The sequence below is a fragment of the Equus caballus genome, chromosome 27 (genome assembly GCF_041296265.1).
Source record: "Equus caballus isolate H_3958 breed thoroughbred chromosome 27, TB-T2T, whole genome shotgun sequence".
NCBI classification, from domain to species: domain Eukaryota; kingdom Metazoa; phylum Chordata; class Mammalia; order Perissodactyla; family Equidae; genus Equus; species Equus caballus.
Genome location: NC_091710.1, coordinates 37,992,415 through 38,014,926, shown reverse-complemented (window position 1 = coordinate 38,014,926; position 22,512 = coordinate 37,992,415). Strand labels below are relative to the sequence as shown.

Here is a 22,512-nt window from a genome sequence, read left to right as displayed (position 1 = left end):
TCGCACCTGTTCAGTTGGAGTCGGCTTTTAGACACTCAGTGGAAGTGGTGAGTAGACGGTCAGATATAAAACTCTAGAGTAAAGAGGAGAGACAGCACTCGCCAGAGAAATTTTATACAGGCTAATCAGGGGAAATTATAGAATTCTGTAGAAGAGACTTTAGCTGTCAAAATCCAATCTCAACATTTAAAGGAAAGCGAAGAAAAGCCTAGAGAGGTTACTTGACCTCTTCAAGGTCACTAGTTGGGTAACAGTGCCAGAACTAGGATTTCTCCCAAGGCCCATGGTACACTTAGTAGGAGAGACACTATCTATAAAACCCAAATAGTCTTAAACTACAAAAACCACTTAACAAGGGTAAAAAACATTACTGAAGACTATTATTGAATTTTATAAAAGCTTGAAAACATATTCCAAACAATTTATTACAACTAGATTTTTCTGCACTGACATATGAGAAAAACAATTAACATTTAGCTCTGTGGAATTTTCAAGCCAAAACTCACAGGGCATGACCCAGTTAGACTCTGGTGCCTTTGGATGTCTCCGTGAAACCCATCAGGATGGCCTCCTCACTAACTGGGAGAGTCTGGTCTGTACATAGCTCATGCTAGGGATGGGGTGGCAAACAGGTTTCATCTCGTGGCAATCTAAAATGATTTTGGAATGGCTGCCAGGATCACTGCCTCGAGATGGATTCTGGGGTCACACCACACTTCGCAGGAGAAAGAACTGTGATCGGTAAGAAATATGCACTAGACAGGAGGAGTGTAGGGAAAGATGCTGTGTACTTGGCATTTCGGCAAATAAGAAAATCTCTAAAATTGAATTAAGAATGATATTATGGTTATGCTTTTGCTATTGGCTTTCATTTACAAATTAGAGGAATGGTCACATCCAAGTAAATCTGTCTTAAAGATATAAAAAGTTAGTGTTTCAAACTTAAAAATTCATATGTAGCCTTTTAAAAGGTTAAGTAGTTTTGCCTTTGGCCAGTTGGTAGCAAAGTCAGAATCAAATTTCAGGTCTTGCTCAAATTCTTGCTTTTGTTGTTTGTTTCCTTTTTTTTTAATTTATTTTTTAATTGCAGTAAAATTCTTGTTAGACTGGAACCAAAAGAGACCTAAAACAGCGGCAAAGTCTCTAGACAATGAATTTCCAAAACCCTTCCCTTCTCTCGCCACAGAAATGGCTCAGATAATGCTTAGAGGTCTTTAAAAAGTACCAAGAACATGGCCACATTGCTAATGGAACTGTCAAGCAGGGGTCCGGGATTCCATTTGATCTCCAGAGGCCTGATCCAGGGAAGTCCTTCTGATCTCTTTATAACAGTTACCCACAAGGAGGAAGGACCTGGAGCGTCAGAGGGAGAGTTACCCAGTCTGCTCACCTCATTGCTAGGGAAGCTCATCTGGACTTACACTGTTTTCATTTAAGCACTACATTTAAAAAATCATAATATATTTCAGTCAACCAAAATGTATAGAGAACTAACACATGTCTGCCCACCACCCAGATCGATAGCAGAATTTTATGAGTATAATTGAAGCTCCCTATGTACCCCTCCCCAATTATACTTTCCTCCTTCCCTCATTCCAAGTGGAAATCACTGTAGTAAATTATCTCACGTTCTTAAATTTTTTTCAAAGGAACATATAACTGAAGGACACAAGAGAATAAAATATATTATTTAAAAGCAAAATAGAAAAGATATGGGATTACTTCTTAGATGTTGAGTTCAATCCTGCAGGAGTAGATGGTTGTTCAGGATCCTGGTTAACAAGGCAAGTTGGAAAGGAGCAGCCATCACCTAGACTATAATTAAAACAAAAACTTACAATTCAGCAGTAAAAGACACAATAGAGTGAAACTTTGTTACAGTGCTGATATCCATGAGCAGAACATAGTAACATCATGGACAGAACATGTATATCACACATCAGCTTCAATACAGGATGTTTACAAAGATGAATCAATTTTTATTTCCACCCTGAGACAATAGTGAATCATAAAATAATACTTCAAAAAATAGGAGTCCCTAGGCAGAATTATAGAGATCTTTTGTTGGGTTACTTTCATTAGTTTAAAACGTGAAGTTAAGTACCTTGAAAAAATGGGTAGTAACCAGTACTTCTCCTCATCACCAAAGACTTGTCGCATGTTTTTACTGAAACCCAAGCTGAAGCCATTCTTATCTGTGCCATGTCGAAACACTGGACTTCTAAATGCCTCTACAAAAGATGGGAGAGCAATACTGTGAGCAAAGGACATATCAACCTAGTAACCCGTATATTTAGAGATGACGGAATTCAGAGGAGACTCTGAAAAGCCTCCTGTGAGTACTTATGCGCCTATCAACAGCCATATGATGTAGATTGCCTATTCTGTTTTTAAAATAATCATGATATAATTATATTTATTTCAACTTTTAAGTAACCCTTTTATTATTACAGCAGCACATGTGCATTGCAGAATATCAGAAAATGCAAATAAGCAAATAAATTAAAACTTTACATCTTCTAGATCATTATTAGATAGATAGCCGGCTGGATGGATATGGATATAGATGCAAATCTACATAGTTTTGTTTTGTTTTTTTTTTTTGAGGAAGATTAGCCCTGAGCTAACTACTGCCTGTCCTCCTCTTTTTTTGCTGAGGAAGACTGGCCCTGAGCTAACATCCGTGCCCATCTTCCTCTACTTTATATGTGGGATGCCTACCACAGCATGGCTTGCCAAGCGGTGCCTTGTCCTCACCAATCGCACCCAGGATTGGAACCAGCGAACCCCGGGCTGCCGAGAAGTAGAACGTGTGAACTTAACCGCTGCACCACCGGGCCGACCCCTACATAGTTTTTTTTAACCAAAGTGAGACTATACTTTACAAACATTCTACCACCTGCCTTTTCAGTCAATAAATTCCACTGTCCAATTTCAGTAAAATTTTCTCTCATGCAATCATAAATTTTTTCCAGCTGACCAAAAATGTACTTTAAAGCTCTTTTTTACAAACCAGGATCCAAAGCAGAACCATACATTGTATCCAGTTCTGCCCACTCTGCACACGGAAGTTGAGGTGTTGAGAGGCTGTGGGACTTGCCTAAGATCACACAAAAAGTAAATGACAGAAGTGGAACAAGGCCATCAATGTTCCTTCCATTATGCTACATTTTCCTCTTAAATAATGCTGAGATGCAAAATCTAAAATTTTATTTTTGGAATATGAATGAACACTGAAGTATAATGATTTTTGTCCATCATAAAAAAAAAAATCTAATTAGCAGAGTCAAGGTACTATGAAAAAAGGTGGCAATTTGCAAGATCCTCAGCATTTGTCACCCTAGGTTATATAGCTTTTCCTAAAACATTTTTTATAATTATAGGACCATATTGTCTAGAAGATGTCCTTTCAGTGTTACAAGTTAATCTAGAGGTTTCTAGAAGTTAAAAGTTTCTAGTAAATTCATTTACATTTTAAGAATAATTTAATTGCTCAATATATAATTTGAGATAAGATACTTCGTTTAGAAATTACTTTATTATAGCAATATTTTCACCCTAATAGTACTAGCTGTAATAAGATTTCACTTGAATATTAAAAATTAACATTCACTGACTATATACTACAGCTAATTTTCACTGACTATTATAATAATTGAATCTCATAGCTCGAAGTGTCCTTTGAGATCACTAGGATTTCTAAGTCCTGATGGCGTTCTCAAACTCCTATTCATAGTCTAGAAGACTCTACTTAGCTTAGTCCCTGCTTACTTCCCAAACTTCATAGCATATTTTCCATTCTTTAGGTTTCTATGTTCCAGCCACATGGATAGTTTCTCAAACATTTCTAGTTCTTTTTCTATAGGGCTTTTTAAAAATAATTGAGATGGAATTCACAGAACATAAAATTAGCCATTTTGAAGTGACAATTCAGTGGCATTTAGTACACTCACAATTTTGTGCAACTACCATCTACATCAAGCTCCAAAGTCTTTTCATCGTCCCAGAAGGAACCCTACGCTTGTTAAGCAGTCACTCTCCATCCCTTCTCCTCCCCACCTCCTGGAAACCACCAAGAGGCTTTCTATTCTATTCTATTTCTTTCTATTCTCTTCCGGATAGTTCATATAAATGGAATTATATAATATGTAAGCTTCTGTGTCTGGCTTCTTTTACTTATGTTTTTGAGGTTCATACATGTTGTATCAGTACTTCATGCTTTTCTAAGACTGAATAATATTCCATTTTATAGGAATACCACATTTTCTCTATCCATTCATCTTTTGATGGGACTTGGGTTGTCTCCATCTTCTGGCTATTGTGAATAATGCTGCTATGGCCATTGAGGCACGAGAATCTGTTGAGTCCTTGTTTTCAATTCTTTTGGGTACACATGTAGGAGTGGAATTGCTGGGTCATATGGTAATTCTATATTTAATTTTCTGAGGAATTGCCAAACTGTTTTCACAGTGGCTGCACCATTTTATATTACAACCAGCAACATGTGAAGGTTCCATTTTTTCCACATCCTTGCCAACACTTGTTTCCTGTTTTTTTGATCATAGCCATCTTAGTAGGTGTGCATTGGCACTTCACTGTGGTTTTGATTTGTATTTCCCTAATGACTAATGACGCTCAACATGTTTTTATGTGCTTGCTGGACATCTGTATATTTTCTTTTGGAGAATGTCTATTTAAATGTCTATTCAGATCCTTTGCCAGTTTTTAAATTGGGCTGTTTGCTTTCTGTTGTTGAGTTGTATATTCTGGATATTAGACCACTATCAGATATATAATTTACAAATATTATTCTCATTCTGTAGGTTGTCTTTTGACTTTTTTGATAATGTCCTTTGATGCACAAATGTTTTTAATTTTGATAGTGCCCAATTTATCTATTTTTTTTGGTTGTTGCTCATGCTTTTGGTGTTCCATCTAAGAATTCATTGCCATATACAAGGTTCTGAAGATTTATCCCAATGTTTTCTTCTAAGACTATTATAGTTTTAGCTCTTCCATTTAGGTAATTGAACCATTCTGAGTTAATTTTTGTAAACAGTCTGACTTGGAGGTCCAATTTCATTCTTCTGCATGTGGATACCCAGTTGTCCCAGCACCATTTTTTTTAGGATACCATTCTTTCCCCCATTGAATGGTCTTGGTACTCTTGTCAAAAATCAGTTGGCCAAAGATGTATAAGTTTATTTCTGCACTCTCAATTCTATTCCATTGGGTTATATCTCTATACTTGTGCCAGTACCACACTATTTTGATCACTGTAGCTTTGTATAAGTTTTGAAAACAAAAAGAACTTCATTTTACTTTTTGGTGGATATTGTTTTTGCTATTTAGGGCCCCTTGAAATTCCATAGGAATCGAGAATCAGCTTTTCCATTTCTACAAGATATGCCAGTGAAGTTGTAATAGGGACGTTACTGAATCTGTCAATCACTTTGGGTCGTACTGCCATGTTAACAATCTTAAGACTTCTAATCTCTGAACATGGGAAGTCTTACCATTCCCTCAGGTCTTTGCTCTCTTTCAGCCATGCTTTGTAGTCTCAGTGTTCTAGTGTTGCACCTCCGTGGATAAATTTATTCCTAAGTATTTTATTACTTTGCATGCTGTTGTAAATTGTTTTCTTAATGTCCTTTTTGGATGGTTCATTGCTAGTGTACAGAGTTCAGCTAATTTTTTGCATATTGATCTTTGCAGACTGTATTAGCTCTAAGAGTTCTTCTATGGATGCTCTAAAGTTTTCTACATATAAGGTCATGTCATCTGCAAAAAAAGGATAGTTTTACTTCTTCCTTTTCAATTTTGATGCCTTTCTTTTTCTTGATTAATTTCTCCAGGTAGAATTTCTAGTATAGTGTTGAATAGCAGAAGTGAAAGAGGGCATCCTTGCTTTTTTCCTGATCTTAAGGAGAAGATTTTTGGTTTTCACCATTGAGTATCATAGCAGCTGTGGATTTCTCATTAGCCCTTTATCAAGTTGAGGAAGTTCCTTTCTATTCCTAGGTTAAGTGTTTTTATCAAGAAAAGGTGTTGTATTTTGTCAAACACGTTTTCTGTATCAGTTGAGATGATCTCGGGTTTTTTTTCCTTCATTCTATTAATGTGGTAGAATACCATTGATTGATTTTTGTATACTGAACCATCCTGGCATTCCTGGGATAAACCCTACTTGGTCATGGTATATAATCCCTTTAATATGCTGCTGGACTTGATTTGCTAGTATTTCATTGAGGATTTTTTGCATCTATATTCATAAGGGATATTGGTTTGTAGTTTTCTTTTCTTGTGATGTCTTTGTCTGGCACTGGTATTAGGGCAGTGTTGGCCCCATAGAATGAGTTAGGAAGTGTTTCCTTCTTTTCTAAGTTTTGGCAAAGTTTGAGAAGAAATGGTGTTAATTCTTCTTAAAAGTTGAGTAGAATTCACCAGTGAAGCCATCTGGTCCTGAGCTTTTCTTTATTGGGAGGGTTTTTTGGTTTGGTTTGGTTTGGTTTGGTGAGGAAGACTGGCCCTCAGCTAAATCTGCTGCCAATCTTCCTCTTTTTGCTGAGGAAATGTGGCCCTGAGCTAACATCTGTGCCCATCTTCCTCTATTTTATATGCGGGATGCCTGCCACAGCATGGCTTGATAAGCAGTGCATAGGTCCGCACCTGGGATCCACCCCGGCAAACCCCGGGCTGCCAAAGCAGAGCATACAAACTTAACTACTATGCTACTGGGCTGGCCCGTATTTCTTCCTTTTTATGTAAGCATTTGTAGCTATACCTTTCCCACTAACCACTGCTTTTGCTGCATCCCATCTCCGTAGGGCTTTTGAACATACTGTTTTCTCTGCCTGAGATGTTCTGGCTCTTTCCATGACTGACTTCTTAGGTTAAATACTCTTTGTTTTGGTAAGCTCTTCCCTGACCATTTTATCTAAATTGGGTCCCTTCCAGCCTCCCCAGCCCTTGATTCGTAGCTCAGCATCCTGTCTGTTTCCTTTAAAGCACTTTGCATTTTGTAATTACTTGTATGTTTGGTTATTGATTTTCTGTGCCCCTCACTAGACTGTTTTGCCCTTGCTCACCACTATATGTACACAATGCTTCACACACAATGGACAGTCCATAAATATACAGAATGAGTGAATATGTATGTGTCTAAGTCACACCCCACAAAACAGTGTGAGAAATTATGATTTTTACCACTTCCGGACAGGTTGGCATTTAATCATATGGCAACTTTTGACAAATATCTACTTATGCACTTAAAGTTCTGTTAACTACAATAATTGGATACTCACCTAATGTAGATTTATTTTTGCTGACTAGCCAACAATGATAGCCAAACAGAGAAGACAAGCTGACAGAAAACATAGCTGCAGCAAAGAATAAAAACATAATATGGAACTTGGCTTGAGTATCAGGTAGGCCATTCTATAAAGAAAGGAAGAAAATAAAATGTTTTGTCAAAGGGATAAGTATTCCCTACTTCTATAAGTATGTAAGATTTTCTTTTTTGCTTTAATTTTTTAAAAAATTTAGATATGGAGAAAGATACATGGCTTTATGTAAAAACTTTCAGGAAAAAATACATATCATCATTAAAATAAATGTTTACTGGAATATGAGTACATATACGGAAAAGATATTAGAATTTGGAATATTTATTTTGCTTTACATAACTGAATCACAGAAAAATTATGGTATCCTGTGGGTAAACCATAACAGGAAGCAAAACTATAAAACAGTTTTTCATTTACTTCCTGAAAATGTTTTGTTAACATACTATGGATTTATAAGTGTTCAAATAGTTTTACTATAATGCCTGAAAATGAAGGGTAATTGGCACAATTTGGCTACTATTCTCATTCATGTTTTACATCACTACAAACAACAGCATCAACTCAAGAACACATACAACAACACATCCACAATAATGCTGCAAGCTATTTTAAATAACAGCATCACAGAAAAGATCAACACTAGTGCATAACACCTGCCTAAAATGAACCTTACAACATCCATGGGCTGAAACCACAGGCCATCTCAAAGGAAAACCAGTTTGACTGTCATTGTTTGTATTGCCCAAGGAGACCCAGACTCGCTCTAGAATGGCAGGCTTGGGGCTATGGACACTTAGAGAGGCACCAAAGCTGCTGGGAGGTGTCCCCTTCTGATAGAAGGTTGTACTGTTTCAATATCCTGGAGTGTCTGTCACACTGACACAGGTCACAAGATCTTACTGATAGCTTTTGACAGCAGAGTCCTCGCAGTAGAAACTCTGGTCATCCCTTTACAAATGTATTTGTGGTCTGGAACTAAAACCATCCACAGATGAGGAGCAGTGAGGTAACATTCTCTCGGACTTTCATTAGGGATCATTCTTCGAGCTGGATGCTGGGGGTGGCCTTGAATGCTAGGAGCATGCCCATGCACCTGTGTGCTCCTAGTGCTTATTGATGTAACTGGCACATGGCAGGCATTCAAGAAATCTTCAGTATTGAATGTGGCTCAAATGATCTAGCCATTCAGAAAGTCTCACCCTAATAAAGGATAATTTAATGAAAATAATAAAGCAATCCTGGCAGAGGAGAACTGTTTTTCACCATCGTTTGCTGTTCACAGGATGTATCTTTCAATATTGATTTTTTAATTTTGTTTTGCTTCATTGAAAATATACAGTGCAGAAAACAAATGAGTCACCTAAAGCCTGTACTTAATAACAATTCAGAATATTACAGACTAATAGCTAAAAAAAAATCTTTTTACACATAAAGAAAACATTTCTAAGTACTAAAAAAATCTTACACAGTCAATTCTCATTATTCGCAGGGGGTGTGTCCTATAAACTTGCCGTGAACACTGAATTCGTGAATAGTGAATCACTGTTCCTAGGAAAATACAGGGTTAGGGTTCTGCAAGCCTCTGGTCACAATATTTTCATCAGCTGATAAATAGAGAATATTTTATGTGTTTCTGCTTAAAGGTACCTTATTGATACCTTATTTAATATATATTGTCGATTCATTAATGTACTCAGCCAACAGCACCCTAATTCATGCTGAAGGAAGCTTATCTTAACACATATTTTCTCCATAAGGCACATCACAGTCTTCTTTTGCTTCGAAACACGAGACAGCACTTCAGCACTGTGCGTGAAGACCATTTTCAACAGCGAAATCACCAACAAAGAGCACAAAAATGCAAAAAGCGTGGCACTAAATAGATTGAAAACCACACTTGTTTACAGTATGAGAGTTCAAACAAGAAGGCAGAATGTCGCCTTGTCTGATCTCAATGGGGAATGTGCACATGAAGCGACTCAAATTCTTCCAACTCTGTGCAAACAGCCACAAAAGCTCTGTGACTACTGACTTTGGGGTTACAAATAAATGTCAGCAAGTAGGTGAATTCACAAATACAGAATCTGCGAATAATGAGGACTGACTCTATATAAATTAGCTCTATTCTATAAAATTAGTGTCTGAAATAATTTACTACTGAAAATGTCTCTATTTTTGTATACCAAGAAAAAGTCACCAAGGTAATGACTTACTGTCCAAAATTTGATAAAATACTGTAAATCTGTAGCAGCAATAAAAAGGCAGTACAGCAGGGAATAAGCCAAGAAAAGGAGGAAAAATTTATAGTTTGAAAATCCAACACAATTGTTCACCCTGTTAACAAAACAAAAACAACATTTTCAATGAGTTGTACATTTTCACCCTAGGTATACATATGCTCAACGTTAACACAGCGTTTGGTGTCCTACCATTTAAAACTTATTGGCATTTCTTTAAGCATAACTCCTAAGATTTCTTTACACATGCAGACATTAAAAAGTCCATTTCACTAAAAAGGAATTTCTGTGTTTAGATTTTAAAATTTGATAGGTAATATTGGTTTAGTCAATCATCAACCATGTAACTGTATTTCATGTCCAATTATACAAAGAAGCTCGTGCCTAAAAGCATAGAGATTGTGAGAAACCTAACAAAGTCAGGCAGACGTGAGGAATTTACTAAGCGCTTCCTCCATGCTAACTGTAGGTTTGATTCTAACTATGATTAAGTAATTTAAAATCTTTCACGTTTTCCCAAATTAGATGAACGATCTTCACAAACTAGGTGGATGCCATCAGCATGCCACTGAAGCAACCAGATGATCAAAGCACGTTAAATGGGGGGTTTAGGAAAAGAAATAGGACCGGAAGCCAGACAGCCAGGGTTGTAATGCACTTTGACACTAAATAATTATGTGGCCCTGAGAAAGTAGAATAGTCTCTAAGAATTTCATTTTCCTTATCTGTAAAATAAGCATTCATTCTGACATGCTTTCTGAGAGCCAGCTCTATATTCTATATTTCTGAAAGATTTATAATTCTCAGTTCTTACTTTAAAATCATTATATTTGGGGGAGGGGTAAGAATTCAAACTATTTTATCAACAAATACAAACACAATACAATTCATAGTTCATAGTCACATTTTTTTCTATCAGAGTTTTTTCTTTTTTCCCTTTTCATAAAGACAAGGGAATTCCTGGACGACCTTGTGCAAATGCGACACAGCGCCTAAGTGGCATTAGCTGCCATCTTCACTGGTTAACTTTGTTAACTGGTATAAAAAATCTATTACATAGAACATACAATACTGTTTCCTCTCCTCAAACCTCTGTGTTCCTACTCTACTGCTGGCAAGGTAATTCACTCTCTATTGACTTTGCTAATAAATGGAAACATTCTTCTTTCCAAATGGTTAGTGAAACTACGTTCATAGAAAAATATTTACTCAGTTATACAAGTTGAGTAAGTTCTCAAGATCTGCTGCACAACACTGTGTCGACAGCTAATACTGTATTGCGCACTTAAAAACTTAAGAGGGTAGATCTCAGGTAAGGGTTCTTACAATAAAAAAATAAATTTTTAAAATTAAAAAAATAAAAAAGGGAAACATTTACCTGGCTTATGAGTAAACCAGAAATTTGGGGGGGAAAAGGAAGAAAATGTTTATATCTTCTACCTCAAAAAATATAAAGTAAAGGGAACAGCATTAGATTCAGGAATTTTTGGACTTAAGGGTATTCTATATGGAAAATAAATTCCTAACGAAGGCAAAATTGTGGGTGCACCGTGTATGAAAAGTTATATTTGCAGCCTTAGAGACTCCAGGGTAAGGGCAAAGCAATCACTGAGACTGCCTTTTATGGCATCTGAATGACAAAAGGGCAAGAAATAATACTGCAGACAGTTCCATACAAGCCTAGTCTAACTATATTCTGCCTCAGAAGGATCCAGATATTCCCTTCGCTTCCCTGAGCTGGTTTCCAGAGGAGAGAATGGGGGGACAAAGGCTGGGGTGCTGCAAGACTTGGGACTTTGTGGGTGAAGACAATGTCACTTCTGTGGACTAGGGGAAAACGAGAAGGGATAGGCAAGAGGATTCCCCTTCCCATACAAATGGGAGAAGCAATTTTTGTATTAAATGACAAATAGCATTTTTATAGAAAGTAAGATGATTTTGATCACAGATTTTATAACACCTAATTTAGCTTAATTTAACTTCCACTCAGGAGCATGGTGCAGTTTGCCATGTCAGAGCCAGCAGACATAGGAGAAAGGCAGTATATAAAGACCAAGTATTTTAGAGTTTGATACAGACTTTATACTTCAGGAAATATAGTAATAATATTTATTTTTAATAATACCTTACTCTCTTCATGACACACAGCTTTGGGTGACATATTTTAACTGCCTGCTGCTTTGCAGACTCAATTTGAAAAGGAAGAGGAGATACTCTGAGTCTGAATGATTTTATGGGGAGAAACAAAACACGTTCTAGGTGAATATCCCTTACACCTTGTTTAAATTCAGTGTAAACGGCTGTTGCCTCTGTTTCAGGGTAATTGCTTTCTGAGTCTAAATTAGAAAAGGAACATAATACAGGCAAAAAAATGGAAAGAATGTGGCCTTTGAAGTTCAAAAATCTTGCTATGTGACTTTACGCCCAGTCTTTAACTATTCGCAGCCTCACTTTCCTCCTCCTTAAAATGGGACGAATAATTTCTACTAATTTGTGTCATTGTTGTAAGGGTTACAGATTTTACATATATGTATATATAGTCTCTAACATATTATAGGCACTCAATAAACTGAACCTGACATTATTTAATTAGTGTTACCTAACCCTTTGGCAAGCATGTCAAAGTATATCATTAATATAATTAATGAATAAGTGAAAATTGTATATTAAAGAAAAAATGCTTCTCTGATAGGAAATCCAATAAAGCGAAAACTGCAGGATCTCTCCTTTAGTTAAAACAGTGTGAGGTTGACCCCTGCAGCCTGAGGGTAATCTTAACCCGCCACAGCAGATAAGCTCCAGTCACTGACAGCAGAGAAGCGCTGTTCTCTCACTTTTCAAATGCTTAAAGTTGACAGATACAGAACTTCAAAATCGTATACAAAGACCAGTATAAAAAGGTTGCCCCACAGCTCGGGAACATCCCAGAGCTCTTTTAATAAATGACTTTTATATTCATTTTATTTAGAGCCTTTTATACTGGCTATATAAAATGGCTATAAAAAAAATTTTTAATATATTAATATGGAAAATTTTCTAGGATACATTAAGAGTAGGGAAAAACAAAAGGCAGAGATTCAGTCCATAATGGAACCACTTGTGTTTAAAAAAAGTGTGTCAAAAAAATTTTTGTGTGTATAAAAATAATTTAACACACACACATTTATATCTGAAAAGTACACATGACATTTAGCAACACTGGTTTCCTATGAAGAAGGGAAGAAGGAGAGGGGGCCCAGGAAGAACACATGGACTTTTTTTATTTTTTAATTTAGAACTACGAGTATGTGTTATCTATAAATTTTTTAATTTAAAATTTTAATTTGAAATTTAAAATAAATAGATAAAATGGCCACTCCACTCAGCTGGCACAAGGTGAAAATCAGGCCTTTGACACTAAGCCCTTCCCAAATCGACCTGGCACTGCTTTCTGCGAGGGAGCGCCCAGAGCTGAGACGGGGGCCCGGGACAGCGGCTACAGCAGGGGAGGCAACAGTGCAGAGAAGCAACAGCACAGAGGCTGAAAGTCACTGCCGTCAGCTCCCTCAGCTCCTTCCACACTGCCTCAAAGGGCGAGACACCAACAGGCGGTACACAGGTTTGCGATTTGAGTCCATTTTTTAAAACTCTCGAATCTTGCTTCTGTCCCCCTTCACTTATTTAATAGGGTCTGCCAAAATGTGAAAGATTGTCAAATTACGCTATAAGCTTCTTATAAAGCCAAATAAATTGCAGATTTAGAAAGATTGCTTCATCATAAATTATTATTCTCTACTTCCGTACCTTTGTGAGGATAGCAAGGGCCTGGCAAGCTTTACAGGGGTGTGCTAGCTTGGGATTAATCCTGATTGTTTCCATCTCTCCATTCCTTATCATCACAGTGTCTTATTACTTTAAGGCATAAAAACTGGAGTCACCTCTTTGCCCTTGATTTCTTTCCCACTCTGCTAAGTCATACCTAGAATACACAGTTATCCGGAAAGGAGGGTGTCTTGGTATGGGCTCCCCCAAAGGCAGACCCTGAGACAAGAACTTGGATACAGTTTATCTGAAACAAGGAAGGGAGGAAAGCCAACAAAACACATGTTCTTGGCCAGTCCCTCACCAGTTGAGGGTGGCCTCTGGAAGCACTAATGCCTTGGCACTTCTGGACGGCCCGGCTGACCAGCTGAACAAACTTCCCAAGGGGGAAGAGAGCCCTCAGGCAGAGAAGCAGAGAAACAGCGGTGCCTGAGGTGGGGAGCCGTCAGCGGGCAGGGGAACTGTCCACTGCAGGTGCACGGACCTCACCGGTGCATCACAGGCTATGGGTGGGCACTGATGGCGTGTGCTACTGGCAGGTCAACAGAGAACATAAGGAGGATGAAGAAGACTTATAGTTAAAGATATCAGGGAAAAAACCACTTGCTGAGAAAGGAACAGAATGAATGAAGAGAATGAAAGAATGAAGGAAGCATAAGAATGACTACAAATGAAAATTAATACAAAGGGAGGTTATTTATTGAGATCTTTCTTTGAGAAGAACATTATTCTCACATGAGTTAACTAGCCTTCACACTATAAAAGAGAAAATCTAGGTGGAGAAAAGGCAGAAGAATCCTGGAGAAAGATATAGAAGACGGTAAACCCAACATTCCCCTACCATCCCTTACAGCTAAGATAACCATTGTCTGCATATGTTTCAACCTACACCTAGTGCAGATTTGTGGGCATGTCTACCCTTCTCTTGAGCCACCTCTGAAAGAGATAAGGCTTGGAGAATAATCATGCTTAAGGTCCAAACCCAACCTGGCTGGCAACCTTAGCGTGGCTGTCACAGGTACGGGCACATTGAGAGGAAAAATTACAGGGAAAAGTAGAAAAATCAACCTTCATTACTTAATTAGATCTTTCAAATAACCCTCTTTCAAGTTACCTAATTTCATGACTTACAAATGTTTTTAGGTTTCTTTTTTGTGTGTGTGTGAGGAAGATTAGCCCTGAGCTAACATCTGCTGCCAATCCTCCTCTTTTTGCTGAGGAAGACTGGCCCTGAGCTAACGTCCATGCCCATCTTCCTCTACTTTACATGTGGGATGCCTGCCACAGAATGGCTTGCCAAGCGGTGCAGAAGTCCACGCCCGGGATCCAAACCAGTGAATCTCGGGCCGCCGAAGCGGAACATGCGAATGTAACCACTGCGCCACCAGGCTGTCCCCAGAAATATTTTAAAAAATACTAATGAATTCTAAGTGGCAACCCTTGTTTAATGTGTATTTGGTAATTTCAGGAGAAATTAACTTCTAGACTGTTAACCTACTTGTTCTAAAATTATTTCGTGGAAATTCTCCTGAATAAAGGCTCTTTTTGAGTGAAATAAACAAACATTAGAAACTAAACCTGAAAGTACCTCCTAGGTCAGCTAAGGCAAGATTTCATTTATCAAATGATTTAAATAGCTAAATGATTCAATTTAAGTTATAAGGACAGAAACTTGTTTACATATAGAGCCATACTCACCATGGGCAATGATGATCCATCTTCAAAATACATCTAAAAAAAACACACAAAACTTAACAGCTCCTAAAATTTTAATCCCATTAAATTATAAAAAGGAAATATAAAATGGTTATTTCACAAAAAGCTGTGGCAAGTAAAATATTGCAAAATCATTGACTTATCTAAAAATTGAATAATAGCAAAAGTCCTGATCTATAATAAACACTATAGCCAATTCTAGTTATGACATGATAATAGTACTTTAAATTCAAAATACACATGCTTTAAGATGCAAATCAAAGAACTCATTTTCTAAAAACAATGCAATGCAATATGTTAACATACAACTATCTTATGCTAAAGAAAGTGTAAAATGTCAAGAGATCAACAGAATGTCTGTATAAAACTTTTCCTTTAATATCAATCCTTAAGCCAAGCAGTACTGTCCTTTTGGTATATTAAGTATATAATAACATCTGACATGTCATGAAGTCTATATATATCTCTATAAAGATGGCAAAGAGTCACAGAAGTATTTGTTAAATAGGACTAGCCAAGTCTGAGCTGCTAAAAATCGTGCACATCATGCCAGTGTGAATCTGGGGAAAAAGGGACAATTGATTGGCACCCTAAGCCACATTCATATTAATGCAAGTGACTGTGCCAAATATATTTCCTAAATAAAGGTGTGAGAAGCATGAATAAGGAGAAAAGGAAACAACTTGGAAAAACAGTGATAAAAGAAACATGTTAAATAAAAAGCCCACCAGCACGTAGACATTTTAGAAGTGAAAAGTTTTCTTACTTATCACAGACGGAACAGTGATGGCAGCGATCTGGCTTTATAAGTTGGCATCTGTCACAATATCGGATTGCTAGGAACAAAAAGCTCCACTTAGACTTAAATTTAACAGTGAACTGAATATACAATTAAACGGCTTCTATCATCTATCCAAATTTAAATTTCAAAAGCATACTGAATTTAAATTAGGTAAAAATGAGATATTCAACTCTGTAAATAGCAAAATGGAATGAGTCGCCCCCAGCCTCAGCTCTCTGGAGAGGGTTCCCAACAGTAGAGGGTCTTTTGGGGAAATTTCTCTAAGCCATTCTCAATTGCCAGTAGTCACAAGGGTGAGAATGTGTCCATTTCTCTCAAAGTAAACAGAATGTCTCCCTCCATTAAATCAGTTTATTTCCTGCACCCTACTGGGATAACCAGGTGAGGAGACAGCCACATTTTAGAAATTTGTGAATGATCTTGATTAAGTTGCTTAAACTGGAACATCTCTGTTGGGTGAGATACAAGACTAGAAGTGAGCACTGGAGGAGGTACTTCCAACAGAGAATTTTAATTCTCGTAACTGAATTCCCAATCCTCTCTCCTCTAACACAGACATCAGAGACAATCATGGATGTCTGATTTGGAGATGCTATTTCAGTACACAGATGTCTTACAGGATGCAAGCAAGCTACCAAAATTACAGGAAAGGAGTTATGAAGTGGGCAGTCCAGTAGCATCCGTAAAACGGAACTAATGAATTGAAAATTTGGAAAAAATACTTGCCACAAATAATTACCAATATTAGATGAGCTAATATTATAGTTTCTGAAAAAGGAAACAGTTGCTATAAATTAAGAATAAAATGAGACAACAATGTGTATATGGAATTGTTTTCAATACTGAGAGAAGTTCTTAATCGTCCCCTTACAGCTTTCGTTCTCTGGAACTGCAGAGATGAATGGCATGGCCTACCCATCTCCTGAGTGAACAGATCTCTCAGGTACATTCCAGGCAAAGCTGTCAGGTACCACTGGCCCATGCAAAGTATTAAGTGCAAGGCAGTGTTGTCCAGAAGAAACAGAATGTGAGTCCCAGGTGTACTATCAAACTCTCTAGGAGCCACATTAAAAGAAGGAAAAAGAAAACAGGGGAAATCAATTTGAATAACATATTTTATTTTACCTAATACATCCAACATATTATTTCAACATATAATCAATATAAAAATGTTAATGACATATTTTATCATTTTTCATACTATGTCTTTGAAACTTGTTCTGTATTCTACACCTACAGTTGTATGTTAAGTGTTCAAGAGCCACGAGAGACTAGTGGCTACCATAATGGTGGCATGGGTCTAAAGTCACAAAATTTCTAGGCGAGTTTTGGTGGGCAAGGCTAGATTCTCTCCAGATGGTGATTATCTTGCCTTTAAAGTACACCAGGAAAACACTTTTCAAATCAGAGTGGGCAAGAACTCACAGGAAATCAAAACAGTAGAGCAATAAGTGTTTTGCGTATAGTCTTTCATAAACAGAAATTTAGTCTTTTAATTAAAAAACACTCCAGGTGTCAAATTATGTTCAATGAAAATCATCCCAGTGTAATTTAAAATGAACTGTCTGATTATCATTTAAAAACTCCTAACAGTTGAGGGGGAATTTTATTTTAGCTGTCGTGCTTGAATTTTTTGAGAATTTATTCATATATTACTCACGTAATTTAAAACCTTTCTGGCAAGTGTTGAAAAGAAAACAATATCAACATCTGTGTGCAAAATGATAAGCTAATTACATCACCTCTAACTGTTATCTTCCTGGTCAAAATCGACAAAAATTTTTTTGTAGGAAAGGATGGAGGGCAAGAGAGAGCTAAAAACGTAAATAGTCCTAATTAATAAAAATAAAAACAAGTAATAACACAATAAAGTTCAGAGAGCCCTGTAAGAAAGTGGAAGATGGCTGGATCAGAAGAAAGCACAGGAGAAACAGAAACGAGATGAACAGGCTTAACTCCCTGCCTTCCCACACCCCACGCCCAAGTCTGTACATGGTTGAATTTGTTCTCTGCACAGCAGTCCGGTTAACCCAGCCAGATGGCATTTTTCTCTTTCGGGTTTGGAGAGGTACTGGAGATTCAGAATGGATGGTAAAATCCCAATGTATATTACCACTCACTTTCTTCAATTCATTCTAAGTGTGTGAACATCAACTGAACCTTTTAGTTGCTTCAGTCCACAGACTTTCCCAGAGTGAGGAAGGAAGTTATCCACAGAACATGGGGTCTTAGAAGGGTGTGGCTGGGGGTGGGGTGGGGTGGGTGAGAAGGACCCCCTCCCGTTCCTGCCTTGGTGCTACTGTGGCTGCTCCACTGAACGTTTTTCTGCATCGTGCTCATCGTTACATTCTACACATTCCAGAAGGGGATCAATCACACCAGCATTATAATCCATTTATTACACTTTGTGGAATTTAATTTAGTCAATTCCTCTAGTTAGTTAATACTGATTTTAGCAGGCATGCAGAATTTTTGCACTGAAAGTATAAATAAAGATCATATTAAGAAATCCAGATTCTATTCCAGACTGTCACAAATATTTGAAGTCCTAAGTTCATCTCAGGAAACAGGCATACAATACCTGAGAGGAACAAGAGAGGTCAGTCTTAACGTTATATAAACTACACAAGGAGATGACTTATAAATACAAAGTGTAGCGGTTATTATTAATGAACATGAATACTTTGTTCTGGTAGGACTTATGCTTCCCCCTTTCTCATCATTCGGTGTATCAAGGGGTATGGTGGGAAAACACTGCACTCGGAAGGAGGAGATGAGGTTTTTGCATCTTCTGCCATCATTAACCAGCTTTGGAGACTCAGGAGTCATTTACGTTCAGGGGGCTTAAATTTCCTCCGTGCTCATTTAGGTTTATATAGGGTAAATATACACAAACACTCACAAGCCCATCTCTGGCTTTGCGGGATAGAAGCAGTGGCATAACATTAAAGCAGAAATTACTCCTTGCTCATTGAGAAACAGGGAAAACAAACACAAAAAATTGTGTGAGAGGCAGAGTTTGATTCAATTATGATTCTAAATGTGTTAGAAACAAATACAAGCAATATAAAAATATTAATGAGATACACATTCTTTTTTTCATACCAAGTCCTTGCAAGTTGAGTATTTTACACTTAAAGCGCATCTCAGTTTGGACCAGCCACGTTTTAAGGGCTCAACAGTCACATGGGGTTAGTGGCCAGACAGGTCTAAAGTCACAAAATTTCTGGGTGAGTCTTGGTGAGTAAGTAATCAATAGCCCATGTGTGCCAGTTTTTAAGACAATTCTTTAATCAGATAGCTGTTAAATTACCTAAAAAATCTGACTCAGGTAAAATAGTTTTATTAATTTAGTTGCATTTGCAAAAATATTAGCATAAATTTTAAAGATAAAGAAATTGCAACAATACCTAAATTAAGTTTTATGTAATTTATATAATTTGTTTTAAATTTCTGTAACGGCCGGCCTGGAGGTGCAGTGGTTAAGTTCACACGTTCCACTTCGGTGGCCCGGGGTTCGCCGGTTGGGATCCTGGGTGTGGACATGGCACTGCTTGGCAAAAGCCATGCTATGGTAGGCGTCCCACATATAAAGTAGAGGAAGATGGCATGGATGTTAGCTCAGGGCCAGTCTTCCTCAGCAAAAAGAGGAGGATTGGCAGCAGTTAGCTCAGGGATAATCTTCCTCAAAAAAATAAATAAATAAATAAATAAAATTAAAAAATAAATTTATGTAAAATTATCAATGTTATGTTCATTGTAGATTTTGCTCCTTTAAATTAAATAAGAATAGGAAGGTATATAATTAAAACTTTATTTATTTATTTTCTGCAGGGGAAGTTTTGTCCTAAGCTAACATCTGTCAATCTTCCTCCTTTTTTCTTCCTTTTTTCCCCCCGCAAGCCCCAGTACATAGTTGTGTGTAGTCTTAAGTTCTTCTGGTTCTTTATATGAGCCGCTGCCACAGCATGGCTGTTGACAGACGAGTGGTATATTTCCACGCCTGGAAACAGAACCAAGGCCACTGAAGCAGAGCACGCTGAGCTTGAACCACTAGGCCGTCAGGGCTGGCTCTATAGTTTAAACTTTAAAAATGAATACAAGGGCTGGCCCCGTTGCCTAGTGGTTAAGTTTGGCATGCTTCACTTTGGCAGCCCAGGTTTGGTTCCCAGGTGGGGACCTACACCACTCATTGGTGGCCATACTGTGGTGGCGATCCACATACAAAATAGAGGAAGACTCTCATAGACGTTAGCTCAGGGCAAATCTTCCTCAGCAAAAAAAGAAAAAGAATACAACTATAAATCAAGATTTCAGCACTTCTAACATCTCTACTGAGTCACAACTAAGCGGGCAGAACAGAAGTTAACTCAGTTCTGATTTGGTTGAGATTGCTGTGCCACAGTGTTATTCATGTTTCCATTCTGTTTTATGGAATTATACAGTACAGATTTCAAAGTAATTCAAGCTATTACACACTGTGTCTCAATGAGTGTTTGGTAGTTTCAAGAATATAAATATGCTTTCTAACAGTCACCACAACCTATTGTACTAAAGCACTCATTATTGACATCTACCTCCAGACATGGTCCTGGTATAGATGGGAAGATCTTTGGCTGCTCGCCTAAGAACTTCCTGATGGGCTTCTCCTCTTGGCTCTCGCTCCAACAATTCTTTCTCTGCATAAGAGAGATGGAACTGTGGAATAAATTTAAACTTTAATCAGTATTTTCAAAGAAATGATAACATATTGGTCCACTATACCTAGAAAAAAGTATCTATAAAATATTAATGGTATATAGCATATATATTCAGAGAGGTAAGAGAGTTTGAAATCTGGGCAAGTCTCTTAACTTCATGGATCATTTTTTATGCCTGTGAAAGAGGGAATGATTATAACAATATCCACTTTCTCAGATGTTTGTGAGACTCAAAAGGAATAGTATGTAAAAATGTTTTACTAATTGTAGAATTCTATCCAGGTATTAGTTGCATCAGGTCCAAATAAACCCAATACAGGTTGATAGAATTGTTACTTGTATAATATGAATGTCAAAAAAATCTACTTCTACCAGGAAATGAGCCAAATATACAGTCTCCTCCCTCAGAGCACTTTTATGTACAAAGGCATGTCACAGATTTTAAGAAAGATGACATTTGTAGAGATCTGAAGGAATGGAAAATTGCCTCGGGTGGAAAAGATAACATACCTGACCTGCCACCAACCTCGAGAGTGTGGCAGTCCTTGGCCGGCTGACACATCCTGTTTTCTTTTTGTTTAAATAGTTTTTTATTTTTAGAACACTTTAGATTTATAGAGAAATCGAGAAAATTAGTACAAGTTTCCACATACCCTCTCACCGAGTTCCTCACATTATTAACATCCTATTTTAGTATGGCACACTTAGCAAAATGAATGAATCAATATGATACATTATTACTAACTAAAGCCTATAGTTTATTTAGATTTCCATAGTTTTGACTGAGTATCTTTTTCTGTTCCAGGATCCCATTCAGGACCCCCCAGTACGTTTATTTGTCATCTCTCCTTGACTTCCTCTTGGCTGTGAGAGTTTCTCAGATTTTCCTTTTTTTGGTTGACCTTGACAGTTTTGAGCTGTGCTGTTCAAGTATTTTGTAGGATGCTTCTCTACTGGAATTTGTCTGACGTTTTTCTCAAGATTAGACTGGGGTTATGGGTTTTGAGGAGGAAGACCACAGAGATAAAGTGCTGTTCTCATCACGTCATATCAAGGGAAGGTACCATCAACATGACATCCGTTTATGTGGACCTCGAGCAGCTGGCTAAGGGAGTTTTGTCAGGTTTCTCCACTGCAAAATTACTCATTATTTCCCCATTTCCATCCTGTACTCTTCAGAAGGGATTTAGCATATCAAGCCCACATTTAAGAAGTGACAATTTATTCTTCCCCTCTTTGAAGGCAGAGTATTTGCATAAATTATTTTTCTATAAAAGAGATTTTTCCCTCTCTCCATTTATTTACTCATTCAATCATTTATTTATATCAGTAGATTTATAGATATTTATTTGATACTTTGGGTTATAATCTAACACTATTTTATTTACTTTGTTGCTCGAATTTTTCCAGCTTTGGTCACCGGAGTCCTCAGTTGGCTCCTGGGTACTTCAACATATTACCATCAATATACTTTATTTATTTTTGGAAGAGGAGCGATTCCTTACTTTCTGGCACTGCAAGTGCTCCAGGCTCATCTTGAATATTTCCTGCCCGAGTTCTAGAAACAGACATTTCTCCAAGGAAAGCCATTTCTCCTTCCTTTTACTGGAGAATGGTGTTAGAAGCCAAGATCTGGGCTCAAATCTAAGTTTTCAGATTAAAGGAGAGTATAATTTTAAGAGGATACAAATTAAGGAAAAAAACCTAAAATCTAATGACAAATAAACAGAAAACTCAAAGAACTGTATTTCCTTTTTTGCTAGTTGTTTTCCCCTTAGGACAAAAATAAACATATAATCTCACAGTATCTAAAATGTACAACTTAAAACATAGAACTTTTTTTGCTTATTAAATTGGCAACCATTTTCGTAATAACAAGATGCAATGTCAAGAGTCTGATGAAATCGGTG

At 37.3% G+C, this 22,512-nt stretch overlaps 1 protein-coding gene across 4 annotated transcripts in view; it reads right to left on the bottom strand.

Annotated features, from left to right (window-relative positions):
* ZDHHC2 (zinc finger DHHC-type palmitoyltransferase 2) overlaps positions 1 to 22,512 on the bottom strand; it is a 65,219-nt gene that overhangs the window by 9,039 nt on the left and 33,668 nt on the right. For 2 of the 4 annotated variants that reach the window (XM_070252779.1, XM_070252780.1), the window contains exons 4-11: positions 20,480 to 20,600; positions 15,867 to 15,936; positions 15,083 to 15,115; positions 9,560 to 9,680; positions 7,305 to 7,437; positions 2,722 to 2,793; positions 2,105 to 2,231; positions 1,723 to 1,815 (exon numbers count right to left, since the gene is read on the bottom strand). In XM_070252779.1, coding sequence (XP_070108880.1) covers positions 1,723 to 1,815; positions 2,105 to 2,231; positions 2,722 to 2,793; positions 7,305 to 7,437; positions 9,560 to 9,680; positions 15,083 to 15,115; positions 15,867 to 15,936; positions 20,480 to 20,600 — 770 coding nt within the window. The remainder of the gene's footprint in view (positions 1 to 1,722; positions 1,816 to 2,104; positions 2,232 to 2,721; positions 2,794 to 7,304; positions 7,438 to 9,559; positions 9,681 to 15,082; positions 15,116 to 15,866; positions 15,937 to 20,479; positions 20,601 to 22,512) is intronic. The other 2 variants (XM_023630445.2, XM_005606359.4) reach the window with 1 other exon arrangement.